This window comes from Lactuca serriola, chromosome 3, assembly GCF_051521515.1.
Source record: "Lactuca serriola cultivar US96UC23 chromosome 3, Lser_US96UC23_V15, whole genome shotgun sequence".
NCBI lineage: Eukaryota > Viridiplantae > Streptophyta > Magnoliopsida > Asterales > Asteraceae > Lactuca > Lactuca serriola.
This window is the reverse complement of record NC_136410.1, coordinates 155,204,021-155,216,396: the sequence shown is the minus strand read 5'-3', so window position 1 is coordinate 155,216,396 and position 12,376 is coordinate 155,204,021. Positions and strand designations below refer to the sequence as shown.

General features: G+C 35.6%; 2 protein-coding genes across 2 annotated transcripts; one reads left to right on the top strand and one right to left on the bottom strand.

Moving 5' to 3' along the window:
* Positions 1–5,383: 5,383 nt before the first annotated feature.
* LOC145093297 (AUGMIN subunit 5-like) lies at positions 5,384–9,160 on the top strand. The gene is made up of 8 exons (XM_079031388.1): positions 5,384–6,191; positions 6,274–6,958; positions 7,042–7,218; positions 7,295–7,504; positions 7,579–7,918; positions 7,996–8,191; positions 8,641–8,773; positions 8,842–9,160. Exons 1-8 carry the CDS (start codon positions 5,647–5,649, stop codon positions 8,968–8,970), a joined length of 2,415 nt encoding a protein of 804 aa, XP_078887514.1. The 5' UTR covers positions 5,384–5,646; the 3' UTR covers positions 8,971–9,160.
* A 698-nt stretch (positions 9,161–9,858) lies between these two features.
* On the bottom strand, positions 9,859–11,307 carry LOC145093296 (Alpha-L RNA-binding motif/Ribosomal protein S4 family protein). Its single transcript, XM_079031387.1, has 5 exons — positions 11,163–11,307; positions 10,738–10,888; positions 10,453–10,560; positions 10,299–10,373; positions 9,859–10,210 (listed from the first exon to the last, which is right to left on the bottom strand). The coding sequence occupies exons 2-5, from the start codon at positions 10,869–10,871 to the stop codon at positions 9,979–9,981; spliced, it is 549 nt and encodes a 182-aa protein (XP_078887513.1). The 5' UTR covers positions 10,872–10,888; positions 11,163–11,307; the 3' UTR covers positions 9,859–9,978.
* Positions 11,308–12,376: the final 1,069 nt, after the last annotated feature.

Below are 12,376 nucleotides of genomic sequence, written 5' to 3'. Positions count from 1 at the left end.
TGTGTTTAAATTTCTTTAACCTTAATGCTAAACAATGAACAAGAACAATAAAACAATGTTGCATACCCATAGGGAGTGTGTAAGATCCTAAAACATGGCATAACGGGGTTTACGGACCTTGCATTTCGAAGCCGGACACTCACATTCATCACACACGAAAACGCTCTCAATCGTTTTCACTCTATCTCTTCTTATCGAGAATCTCTCCCAAATATCTCTTTGTATGTGAAATCTCTCCAAGAATGTCAAATCTCTCCCAAATCTCTCTAAGAATGTGAAATCTCTCCCAAACATCTCTTTGTATGTGAAATCTCTCCAAGAATGTCAAATCTCTCCCAAATCTCTCTAAGTATGTGAAATCTCTCCCAAATATCTCTTTGTATGCGAAATCTCTCCAAGAATGTCAAATCTCTCCCAAATCTCTCTAAGAATGTGAAATATCTCCCAAATATCTCTTTGTATGTGAAATCTCTCCAAGAATGTCAAATCTCTCCCAAATCTCTCTAAGTATGTGAAATCTCTCCCAAATATCTCTTTGTATGTGAAATCTCTCCAAGAATGTCAAATCTCTCCCAAATCTCTCTAAGAATGTGAAATCTCTCCCAAATATCTCTTTGTATGCGAAATCTCTCCAAGAATGTCAAATCTCTCCCAAATCTCTCTAAGTATGTGAAATCTCTCCCAAATATCTCTTTGTATGAGAAATCTCTCCAAGTATGTCAAATCTCTCCCAAATCTCTCTAAGTATGTGAAATCTCTCCCAAATATCTCTTTGTATGAGAAATCTCTCCAAGTATGTCAAATCTCTCCCAAATCTCTCTAAGAATATGAAATCTCTCCCAAATATCTCTTTGTATGTGAAATCTCTCCAAGAATGTCAAATCTCTCCCAAATCTCTCTGAGTATGTGGAATCTCTCTCAAATCTCTCTCGAAATCTCTCCCAACTTTCTATAATCACTCGGGGCATCCTGACCCTCGAATTTGGCGAAAATAGCCCAAAAACGGAAGTCTACGCGAAAAACGGACTTAAGGAACCGAAACCCCTCTTAGGAACCGAACCCTCCTGATGAGGAAGGCTGCTGAACCGAACCGAGGGTACTGTTCATCCTAGCCGAACCTCGCATAAAAGGAAGAACCGAACCCGAAGGTACTGTTCACTACTGTTCACTACAGTTCCTTCGGTTCTGACTTCTCTTCGGACCGAACCTTCTGACCTTCGCTTCTGACTTCTCTTCGGACCGAACCTTCTGACCTTCGCTTCTGACTTCGGACCGAGCCTTCGGACGGACCCTCGCCCCTCGTTTCTTCTTCTGGCTCGTGCCTCTCGCTTCCGACTCAGCATCAGCATGAACCGAACCTCGGCCTAGGGACCGAACCTCGGCCTAGGACCGAGAGGCCTCGCTGGGAAGCCCTTTTTCTCCCGGTTTTCAATTAAATTCGCGTTTTAAGCCCGTTTTTAATTGTTTTAACATAGGATTTTCACCCAAAACTTTATTTTAAAATATAAGGCCCCTAAATTAATGATTTAATCATATTTTAAGAATAAAACCTTATCCAAAAGAGAGTAGGTAAAGTACAAAGGTAGAGTGTTGACTTTACCTTATTTTATGACACAAGCAACCCCATACCCACTCCATGATTAACCCACACTCCTCCCCACCATACCTTGTCACTTCCTTGTACTTTTTACCCCTCTCACAAGCCATCCCCACGTTCTAGGGTTGGTCATTCAACCTCTCTCCTCATTTTCTTTAATCACTCTCATTCCACCAAAGAATCAACTCCAACTTTTTCTCTCCAACTTTTCTCTCTAATTCAAGATCTCAAGGCTGATCATCAAGTGTTCTTCCACTCTTGGTAAGTGTAATCCATCCTCCTTGTGATTTTTACACTTCATTCTACTCAAATCATTGATAGCTTATACAAACTCCATAACTATGATGCTAGATTCTCAAAAATCTTCAAGGCATCTCCAAGTGTTCTTGAGTTAAACACCTCCATTCTTCAACAATCATCTACTGAAAACACTTAAGGTGAGTTCATACCCCCATATTTTCATGTTTTCTCAAGTTTTTAGGGGGGGGGGGGGGGGGGATACAAGTTAAAACACCAAGAACATAACTACACTTTTCTAACAGCCTTCATCAGAAAAGTTCAACCCCATTCACGGACTATTTTGGACCACTTAAACATTTTAGTTTTCAAAACTGTTTTAGGTGTAAATAGTTCCAGTTCTTAGCTTTAAAATGACTACTTGCACATCTCCATACGATTTTTCTACAATTTATGGCGATTTTTACAAAACTGCCTATCATTTCAAACACCAATCCGGACCAGTCTGTGATTATGGACTTTTTCACCCAAGTTGGAGGTCATTAAAAATCATGATAAAAATTATGAGTAAACTAGACACATTTTGGGAACTCTCAGAATTTACGGATTTAGTTTTTAGCTTCGTATGATTTTCCTATGAATTTTCAAAAACAGTGTAGACAGGTTGAAAATTTGTTAACAGCTTATAACTTTCATAACACTTTGTATTATGTTGAGCAAAGTGTATAACGATAAGTTCCAAATATTGAATGTGTTTCCATGTTAGTTTATCATCATAAACTGAAATATAGTCATTCATGATAAGATTATTCATTCATTTAGAACACGTATATTAAGCTATAATGAGCATAGTTTATGGATTCATAGCATTAAAGCATTCATAAAAGAATTCTCATACATTACAAACGTTTTGGATAAACTATAATAGGTATAGTTTATGTATCATTTACTTCTCAAACTTATTTACCAAAGCTTTTCCGTTTAGTTCACGTAAATCTGTTAATGAATAAATTTGTGAGTCATTCCCTTCGGGTTACTTCCAAAGTAACAAAGTCAAAAAGTCCTGTAAATTGTAACCAGAGTCTCTTGTAGGGAGAACGTGATAGTTGTGTATAGATCTATATTGGGTTTGACAAACCCACACCAGAGCTGCTTGCAACAGCTAGACCGGCAGGTCTGTGGTGACAAGTGTCATTTAACGGCGACGCCTGAAGAACGTCGCATTACGAGGCCGTCTATGTCTAGTATGGTTATAATAACTCACATGTGGTATTAACAATCATAAGATTTACGGGTTCTAACTTTAAATTAGCGAGTTATGTCTATTTAGCTCACTGAAATTACTTTAAGTATGGAAAAATACTTATACGCCTTCATATCAAAAAGGGTTTTATGTCGATTTAAAATCACTTTTTACGTCAACAATTACATACTTTATTGTATACTTTTGGTCTTGGTATTTAAGACTACACAACATTCATTACGGAATTTTTCTCACATCAGAAAGGTTTTATGCCAATTTAAAACCACCTTTATATTTTTTAAGTATGACAAATATTTGTTCATTTTCGATCCTGGTATTTAGGACTACATAACTTTTGTAAGGAAAATATCGGATTTTTCTGGAACAACTATACAATTACATGACAAGCTTTTCATAATTATATACAAAAACTTATGAACTCACCAACCATTGTGTTGACACTTTTTCAAACTACTTGTATTCTCAGGAAATCGCTAAACAGGTAACAAAGTACTTTTGAGGATGGGACGTTGAGGCGTCAAACTTATCATATTTTGTCAACATATTGTAATTGATTTTGAAACATGTAATTCATACAATGATGTAACTCTTTCAATTATATATATGTTGGTTGTGTTTACTTTCATCACTATTGCCATTGTTGTTATGATACTACACATGAAGTCCTCCACCCCCGGACGTTTCCGTCATCCTTGGTTTGGGGGTGTGACATACAGTGACGGAAAGTTTTCGGATTGTCACAGAAAATAAAAAGCATAAAGAAGATGACCATTTTACCCTTGGTTTGGGTCTTTAGCATACAAGAAAATGGGACATAATATACAATGCAAAACAAAAAATAGGAATACTAGATTACGTGCATTTGACTATTTTTCCCTTGGTGTGATAAACAAAAAATGGGACAAGAATATACAATGCAATATATAGAACAATTATACCACTCCATTAACAACATATCACGAATATAAACATGTTAAAAGGAGACATACATTACAAAAGGCTAGGAATACTAAGTTCCAAGTATCAAAAAAAAAAAACATCACAAACGACTGGAGTTTTGTCCCATTCCAGTTCATAAATATATTGTTCTAAATTAACAGGTTTGTTCTGTGTAGATCCACCTCCATCCTTATCAAAAACTGGGTTTCAGAGTTTGATCTTAATAATCCTTTCAGACGATTTTCTTGTTTTGAGTTTTGTACGAATAATAGGCACGTTAGTTGTTATCCCGCCATCAGCCATATGAAATTGATCTTCCAAATTAGTTGCACAAAATGTAAAAGTATTACATTTAATAAGCTGTGATTGTTGTGATTGTTGGTTAATCACTTACTTCTTGTGTCTCTAAGAAAATAAGAACTTAAGTATTCCGTTCCGAATATTTTAAATACCACCCTTCAGCTTATTTGCAAATAAATGGGGCATTACTTTATTGATTTCGAATCTAGACTCTCCACTAGCAAATCCTAATTTCTTACAATTCGACTTTCAAAAGATAAGCAAGTTTTGCAAAAGGAAAACATCACCAGGTAATTTGCCATTATTACAACCGAAAATTAAAGCTTCTACATTATTAGTGTTTAGCTTACCCTTCTGGTTCAAAAAAAAAAATCATATGTAGAGAATCCGGTTTGTGAATGGAAAGATATAAGGGAGTTAAGGAATTACATAATGGATTATGTACTATCCTAACGGAAATAGAAAGCTGAAATAATCAAAATTCAAATCCCCTGTTGATGAACAAACAAACGATTATATGATATGATTTATAATTAATAAGATACAATTTGTCTAACAACAATGTGTAATGACGCGAAATCAGATAGTAAACGACATGTCAACGAGGCTAAACTCAAAAGAAGAAGTAGAAGAATGAGATTGCAGCTTCTATAGAAGGAGAATGAGACACGCCCAATTTTAACCCGGATGGAATTAATACCACATCATCTATTTAACGTCATGTCATCTTATATAAGCTACATCAGACATTTTACCGGTTTATTAAGCTACATCTATTTAACGTCATGTCATCTTATATAAGCTACATCAGACATTTTACCGGTTTATTAAGGCTAACCGGGTCATAAATAATGAAAACAATCCACGTCAGAAAGAATAGTGGTTAATTTGTACACAAAAATTATATAGGGTTTTTTTATTTTTAAATATAATATATAGGATTTTCAGACTTTTTCCCTTATTATTATTAAATTATTCCTTTATATTAGATTAAATTACTCAATTTCTCATTAATAAATTATCTTCTGTTTTAAACATACATTCGGCTTCATGTTTGTATTCAAGAAAAAAGAACTGTTTTTTTTATTCAGTTCGGTAGATTGCCGGCCAAACCCACCAAAATCTGCAGATCTACTTCTTTCTTTCTACAGTACTTCCCCCCACTTCAACCCAAATTCTAGGGTTTTACTTTCACCACCAAACTAATTCATTCAAATTGAAGATACCAAGTGTTCAAAATCAGTGTCTGTTTATCCAATTTGGTGTTTCACTACCCTAATTCTGTTTCCCTTTTTGGTTTCTCGCAACAATGCAGAGCTCTTCAACGAGCTCTGTAGCGCAACCAGATGCCATATTAGATTGGCTTCAGAAGGAAATGGGATATAGACCACTAGGTCCTTACATTGCTTCAAGTAAAGCATCAATGCCTTCATCTGATGCAATTCGTAGGGTTTGCCGTGGGAATATGATTCCTGTTTGGAGTTTTTTACTGAACAGGGTTAAATCTGAGAAGACGGTTGATAATATCCGGCGCAACATACTTGTTCACGGCGGAAAGGAAAACGCAAACGCTGCCTCCGGTGCTGATGGTGGTGTAGAGACGGCGAAAAGTGGTGAGTCTGGACGACGGAGTAGAGGAGGAAGGAGGAAGGAGAAAGTAGCAGGGAGTTCCATTGTTGGGGAGAGTAATAGTCGAGAGACAGCTTTGCAGGAGAGAGAATCGGCGGAGAAGGAGGTGGAGAGGTTGAGGCATATGGTGAGACGCCAGCGGAAGGAGTTGAAAGCTCGAATGTTGGAGGTTTCTCGTGAAGAGGCTGAACGCAAACGAATGCTTGATGAACGATCGAATTACAGGTTTGGGATCCAAAACCATGGAGTTATGTTTGAATATTCTATAGTGCAAACAGCAAAACATTTATTATCATTCTTATTCCAGGCATAAACAGGTGATGTTGGATGCTTATGATCAACAATGTGATGAAGCAGCGATGATATTTTCTGAATACCATAAGCGACTTCGCCTCTATGTTAATCAAGTCAAGAATGCTCAGAGACTAGACACAGATTCTTCCATGGAAGTTGTCACAAGCTTCCAAATGAACAACGAAAAAGAAGACGTTTATTCCACTGTAAAAGGGTCAAAACCTGCAGACGATGTAATTCTAATTGAAACAAACAGAGAAAGAAACATCCGCAAGGCATGTGAATCTCTCGCAGTACAAATGATTGACAAGATTCGCTCATCTTTTCCTGCATACGAAGGAAATGGTATCCATCAAAATCCTCAAATGGAAGCTGCAAAATTAGGTGTCGATGTTGATGGAGATATACCCAATGAAGTGCTAGATGTAATTATCAATTGTCTGAAAAGCCCTCAGCACTTACTTCTTGCCATAACCACTTACACACACAGGTTGAAATCATTAATCACAAAAGAAATAGAGAAAATCGACATTAGAGCTGATGCAGATATGTTAAGATACAAATATGAAAACAATAGAGTAATGCATGATTCTTCTCCTGATGTAAACTCACCATTACCCTTTCAAGTTTATGGAAATGGGAAACTTGGAGTTGATATGCCTTCAAAAGGAACTCAAAATCAACTTCTTGAAAGACAGGTATTTATCTTTCTTTCCTTCTCTCTTCAAACTACTCTCATCTTTTCACTTCTTTATAATGAAATCTATCTTTTTGTTTACAGAAAGCACATGTTCAACAATTTGTTGCTACAGAAGATGAACTCAATAAAGCTGCAGAAGCTAGAAGCATGTGTCAAAAGCTTTTGAAACGTTTATATGGAAGTGTTGACTTTGACCCTTCACATTCTCTTAATGTTGGAGGAACCTCACAAACCATGAGTAGTCTCAGACAATTAGAGGTAATAATAATATTAATAGCTATATTTATTTATTTTATATTTTAATTTGTTATTTTATCCATTTGTTTTTATACAGCTGGAGGTTTGGGAGAAAGAAAGAGAAGCTTCTGGATTGAAAGCAAGTTTGACAACATTAATGTCTGAAGTACAAAGATTAAACATGTTATGTGAAGAAAGAAAGGAAGCTGAAGATTCTTTAAAGAAAAAATGGAAGAAAATCGAAGAGTTTGATGCTAGAAGATTGGAGCTGAAATCCATCTACAGTGCTCTACTTAAAGCAAACAATGTAATAAGATAAGTTTTAACTTTTAATTTTCCATGGGTGATGAGGGTATTTATGTCTTTTTGACAATGTTGTAGGATGCTGGTGCATTTTGGAGTAAACAGCCGTTAGCTGCAAGAGACTATGCATCGAGTACGATTATTCCAGCTTGTAAAGTTGTGATGGAGATATCAAATGCTGCGAAAGATTTGATTGATCAAGAAGTTTCGGCTTTTTATAGAAATCCCGATAATACCCTTTACATGCTTCCATCAACCCCACAAGCATTGTTGGAGTCAATGGGTGGCTCTACTGGACCTGATGCTCTCATTGCTGCTGAAAAGAATGCTGCCCTTTTGACTGCCCGGGCAGGTGCCCGAGACCCCTCTGCGATTCCTTCCATTTGTCGCGTTTCTGCCGCCCTTCAATATCCTGCAGGTGTGTGTGTCTGTGTTTGTGTTTGTGTGTGTTAGAGTGATGTGAAATTTTACTAAAATGCCCTTGGTTGATTTTAGGGTTGGAAGGTTCGGATGCCGGCTTGGCATCGGTGTTGGAATCGATGGAATTTTGTTTGAAATTGCGGGGTTCGGAAGCTTGTGTTTTGGAGGACTTGGCAAAGGCTATCAATTTGGTTCATATAAGGAGGGATCTTGTGGAAAGTGGTCATGCGTTACTAAACCATGCTTATCACAATCAACAAGAATATGAAAGGTATGAGGGTGGAACTGGAATCCGTGATTCCATTGGAATCGGAATCTGTGATTCCGTTGGAATTGGAATCAGTGATTCCGTTCTTCTGCTCAATAAACGGAATTTAATTCTATCTGAAGGTGCAACCAGAATCAGTGATTCCGAAGCATTGGAATCAGTGATTCTGGTGGAATCGGAATCTGTGATTCTGTTGGAATCAGAATCTATGATTCCATTTCGCTACCAAATAAACAGAATTTACTGGTATCTGAAGGTGGAACCGGAATCAGTGATGATGACAGAATTGGAATCAGTGATTCCGACGGAATTGGAATCCGTGATTCCATTCCACTGCAAAATAAACAGAATTTAATTTCATCAGAATCCTTCAAATTCCATGTTTGATGAATTATAATTATACTCCGTTCTTTTGATTCCGATTCCAGTTTCTGATTCCATTCCTTTTGTAGGACAACAAGCTATTGTCTAGATTTGGCTTCTGAACAAGAGAAGACGATTATGGAAAAGTGGTTGCCCGAGTTAAGGAATGGAGTTGTGAATGCTCAGAAGAGTCTTGAAGATTGTAAATACGTGTCTGGATTGGTAAGTAAAAAAGAAAATTGAATTTTTAATTAATAAATGAAATATTTAAATATGAAAATGTGATGTAGTTGGAAGAGTGGTGGGAACAACCGGGATCAACGGTTGTTGATTGGGTGACGGTTGATGGGCAAAATGTGGCGGCTTGGAATAATCATGTGAAACAACTTCTTGCTTTTTATGACAAGGAACTTTTGTGAGTGTTTGTTTATTTTTATTTAGTTGTGTATATATATTATATTATAGATTGTGTATGTTTTTTATTATTTTAATGTTTTAGGGAGGGATTTGAATGTTAGGTTTAGATGTGTGGGTTGTATTTTACTTGTAATGTGTGATTTGTGTTTTATTAAGAAGGAAAATAGAAAATCTTGTATTGTTTTTCTTTAATCCTTTATTTGTTAGGCTATGTTTTGGTGAAAGAAAAATGTTTCATTTTAAGAGTGTTATTTGTTTTGAGGATTTTATACATCCTTCCAACTCAAAAAATTCATTACATTAAGGATTTTATGATTACATGTCTAACTTGTGTGGATACTAAAATGTTTTTTTGTTATAATTTTGGTCCTTATTTGTAATGTTTTTGGTCCTTGTTGCAAGAAAACAACTACATTGTAGACCAAAGTTGCAAAAACAAGTTTTTTAACCAAAATGACTACATATTAAATGAAATTTGCAATAATAAATTATATTAAAGGACCAAAAATATTCATTTCAACTAAGAACATTGACTAAAGCTTGTAACTAAAGCCTCAAATGAAAACCAAAATTGCAAGAAAACTTTTTCTAGCCCAAAGTTGAAAAAATCATTTGTGTACAAATAAATATAGTCAGTTTACTTAAAACAAAGAGAAAAATTACAAGAACATCAAATAAATACCAAAACTATAAATCTTTTAGGACCAAAATTGAAAAAAAAAATGTTATATTTAGTTACCAAAAATGTAATTTACTCTAACAAAACAAATATATTACCTAAAGGCATCCTATGGACAATAACATTGTATAAATGACCAATTAATTTGCCTCATTTTATCATCATTCAAATAAACATGTCACACATTACTATCAACTTAAAAAAATAATAATAATAAAATAAAACACGACGTTATAATAATTAAAAAGAAAGTACATTGCTATTCTTTCATATAGCCCAAAACAAAAATGTCACAAACCCATTAACCATTAAGATTCGAATCAAATCAAATTCAAACCATTGCATCATAATCATCAAGCTTATCATTATACACCATAACCTTTCTTTTAATTTTGGATGTATCAACCCACGTTATAAAATCTTCCATATTTCTTGTTACCAAAAAAGCAGGATCTGTAACTGTATCCGGGCCCACTCTCACATGTCCCTGTTCTATATAAGTCACAGCCTCCTTCAAATGTTCAGCAAATTTCAATCTCACCAAAACAGTCGCAAGCCTACGTCTTTAATAACACAATCAACGAATATTATAATTTTTTTTATAAAATAATATGAAAATGGAAAATATATATTTTGAAATTATATATTTACCTACAAAACGATGAAACGGATAATTTGTCACATAATGCTAAGCTTTTTTGAGATGGAATCACACCCATGTTGTATCTACATTTCAATCATATAAATATATTTCAATAAATATATTTTAATAGAAAGAATCAAAGAATATGAATAATAAACTCACAGTTTTTCAAGAAGGGCATCTGTCATTTCGATTCTGTAAGGATCTCTAGGATCCATCTGCTTCAAAATGTTTACGAGTTTTTGCGCCATTCTACACAGACTCGAGTACCTGGTTTTACCCAGAAGAACGAAGATGTTAATTTTAGTATGAATTGGTTGAAATTGACTTCAGAAATTCAAATGAATTTGCTAATTGATTGACGTAATTGAAGCGCAGGAATTGAAAACATGGAAATTGAAAGGAGATGGTTAGGGTTAGGGTTAGGGTTAGGATTAGGGTTCTTACTTCTTGTAGTCGTCACGACCGGTAACATGGTAGCGATGCATGACATGAGCTTCTCTGTGTCCACCTTCTCTCTTCCATTCCAAGAAATTAACTTTCTTCAGTAGCTTCTTCTCGTGAAACTTGAGCTTCCTCATCTTGTTATCGACTTACACTGAACAATCGGGGGGTGAAATTAAGAAAGGAATAGAAGAGCGAATCAAAGCGAAGAAAAGGTGGGTTGAAAGTTGAATAAGAACACGATTAAATTTAAAACCTAGACCGAATCTGTAAATATGCAGACAAGGCCCCGAATTGGGGCCAAATCTGTGAATGTGTTGAAAATCGTATTCGAAATCACCTTTCATGTTTATTTATTGCCGGAGGTGGAGAAGAAAATTGATTTCGGATGATAGAAATCGAATTCATAGATGGATAAGAGAACTTACAGTCGGCGGCGCTAGCGGAGGAAGGTGATGGAGTGGCGCGCTGGGGAGGAAAGTGATGGAGTGGCCGGAGGTGATAACCTGAAAAAAATCGTATGCGATGTGTGTGTGTCAAAAGGGTATTAGGGCACAAAGGGCAACGATGTAAAAAGAATTATTCAGTTTAATATAAACTTACCAGTTTTACTACATTCAATTTTTTTTTAATTAGCAGAATATATCTTTGTAATTTTTAATTATGTCTATTTTTTTTATAAAATTTCAATATATATATATATATATATATATATATATATATATATATATATATATATATATATATATATATGAGACTTTTTCGTAGATTTCCCTATATAGGAAACCTGCGAAAAAGTCCTAAAGTTTTGCCTCAATTTAAGATTTAGTCTTAAATTAAATTTCACTTATGAAAAAGGCCAGATTACTGGGTATTACACTCAGTTTAGCCATAGGAACCAATAATCCTTATAATAGCCGGTTACCCCAGCTGGCTTGTCCTTATCACCCTCCACTAACCTCCCCGTCATCCACTCTTGCTCTGTAAAAACCCTTTTTTACCCTCCATCGAAGCAAAACGTTACCTGAGAAGAATCAAAGGTAAGAAAATCCACGTGGTCCTCCAATATCTTGTTTCCCTTATAATATCTGATTAATTTTTGTTTTGTAGTGATAATGGAGAGAGTAGATGACTTCGATACCATTGACGTGAAATTGGATGAGTTTTTCAAATACAAACAAAGAAGTCGATGCAAAGATGAGTTCCTAAATACTCTCACAGACGAAGCTTGACGAATGCACCATACATGAGATAAACCTAAATGATTTTGAAGGACTGTCGGAAGATGAAGCAGCGCAGGAGAAACAGAGTGATAGTGAGGGTGTCGATGAAGACAAATTGCAGTTTTAATACTCAACCCATGATCCGAAGGTGAAATGGAACAATATGAAGCCAGTTCTTGGAGAGAGGTATGAATCACTACACCAACTAAAGCTTTGTTTGACAAATTACTCTATAAGTAGGGGTTACACAATTAGGTTCAAGAAATGTGATAGTGTAAGGCTCGTGGCTGTATGTGCAAGTGACCCTTAGAAATTTCAATGTCCCTTTGTTGTAAGGGCCTCATAGATGAGCACTGAAAGATCATCCCAAATCAAAAAATTGGTTGAGCAACATACCTGTGTTAGGAATTTCCGTAGTG

What these genes read in the sequence shown, in the direction of transcription:
- LOC145093297 (XM_079031388.1), top strand. Translation starts at nt 5,647, where the DNA reads ATGCAGAGCTCTTCAACGAGCTCTGTAGCGCAACCAGATGCCATATTA. An exon ending in CTCTACTTAAAGCAAACAAT is followed by an intron (nt 7,505 to 7,578) that starts GTAATAAGATAA and finishes ACAATGTTGTAG; the next exon opens with GATGCTGGTGCATTTTGGAG. An exon ending in GTAAATACGTGTCTGGATTG is followed by an intron (nt 8,774 to 8,841) that starts GTAAGTAAAAAA and finishes AATGTGATGTAG; the next exon opens with TTGGAAGAGTGGTGGGAACA.
- LOC145093296 (XM_079031387.1), bottom strand. Translation starts at nt 10,871, where the DNA reads ATGAGGAAGCTCAAGTTTCACGAGAAGAAGCTACTGAAGAAAGTTAAT. An exon ending in GGTCGTGACGACTACAAGAA is followed by an intron (nt 10,561 to 10,737) that starts GTAAGAACCCTA and finishes GGGTAAAACCAG; the next exon opens with GTACTCGAGTCTGTGTAGAA. An exon ending in GATGCCCTTCTTGAAAAACT is followed by an intron (nt 10,374 to 10,452) that starts GTGAGTTTATTA and finishes ATTGAAATGTAG; the next exon opens with ATACAACATGGGTGTGATTC.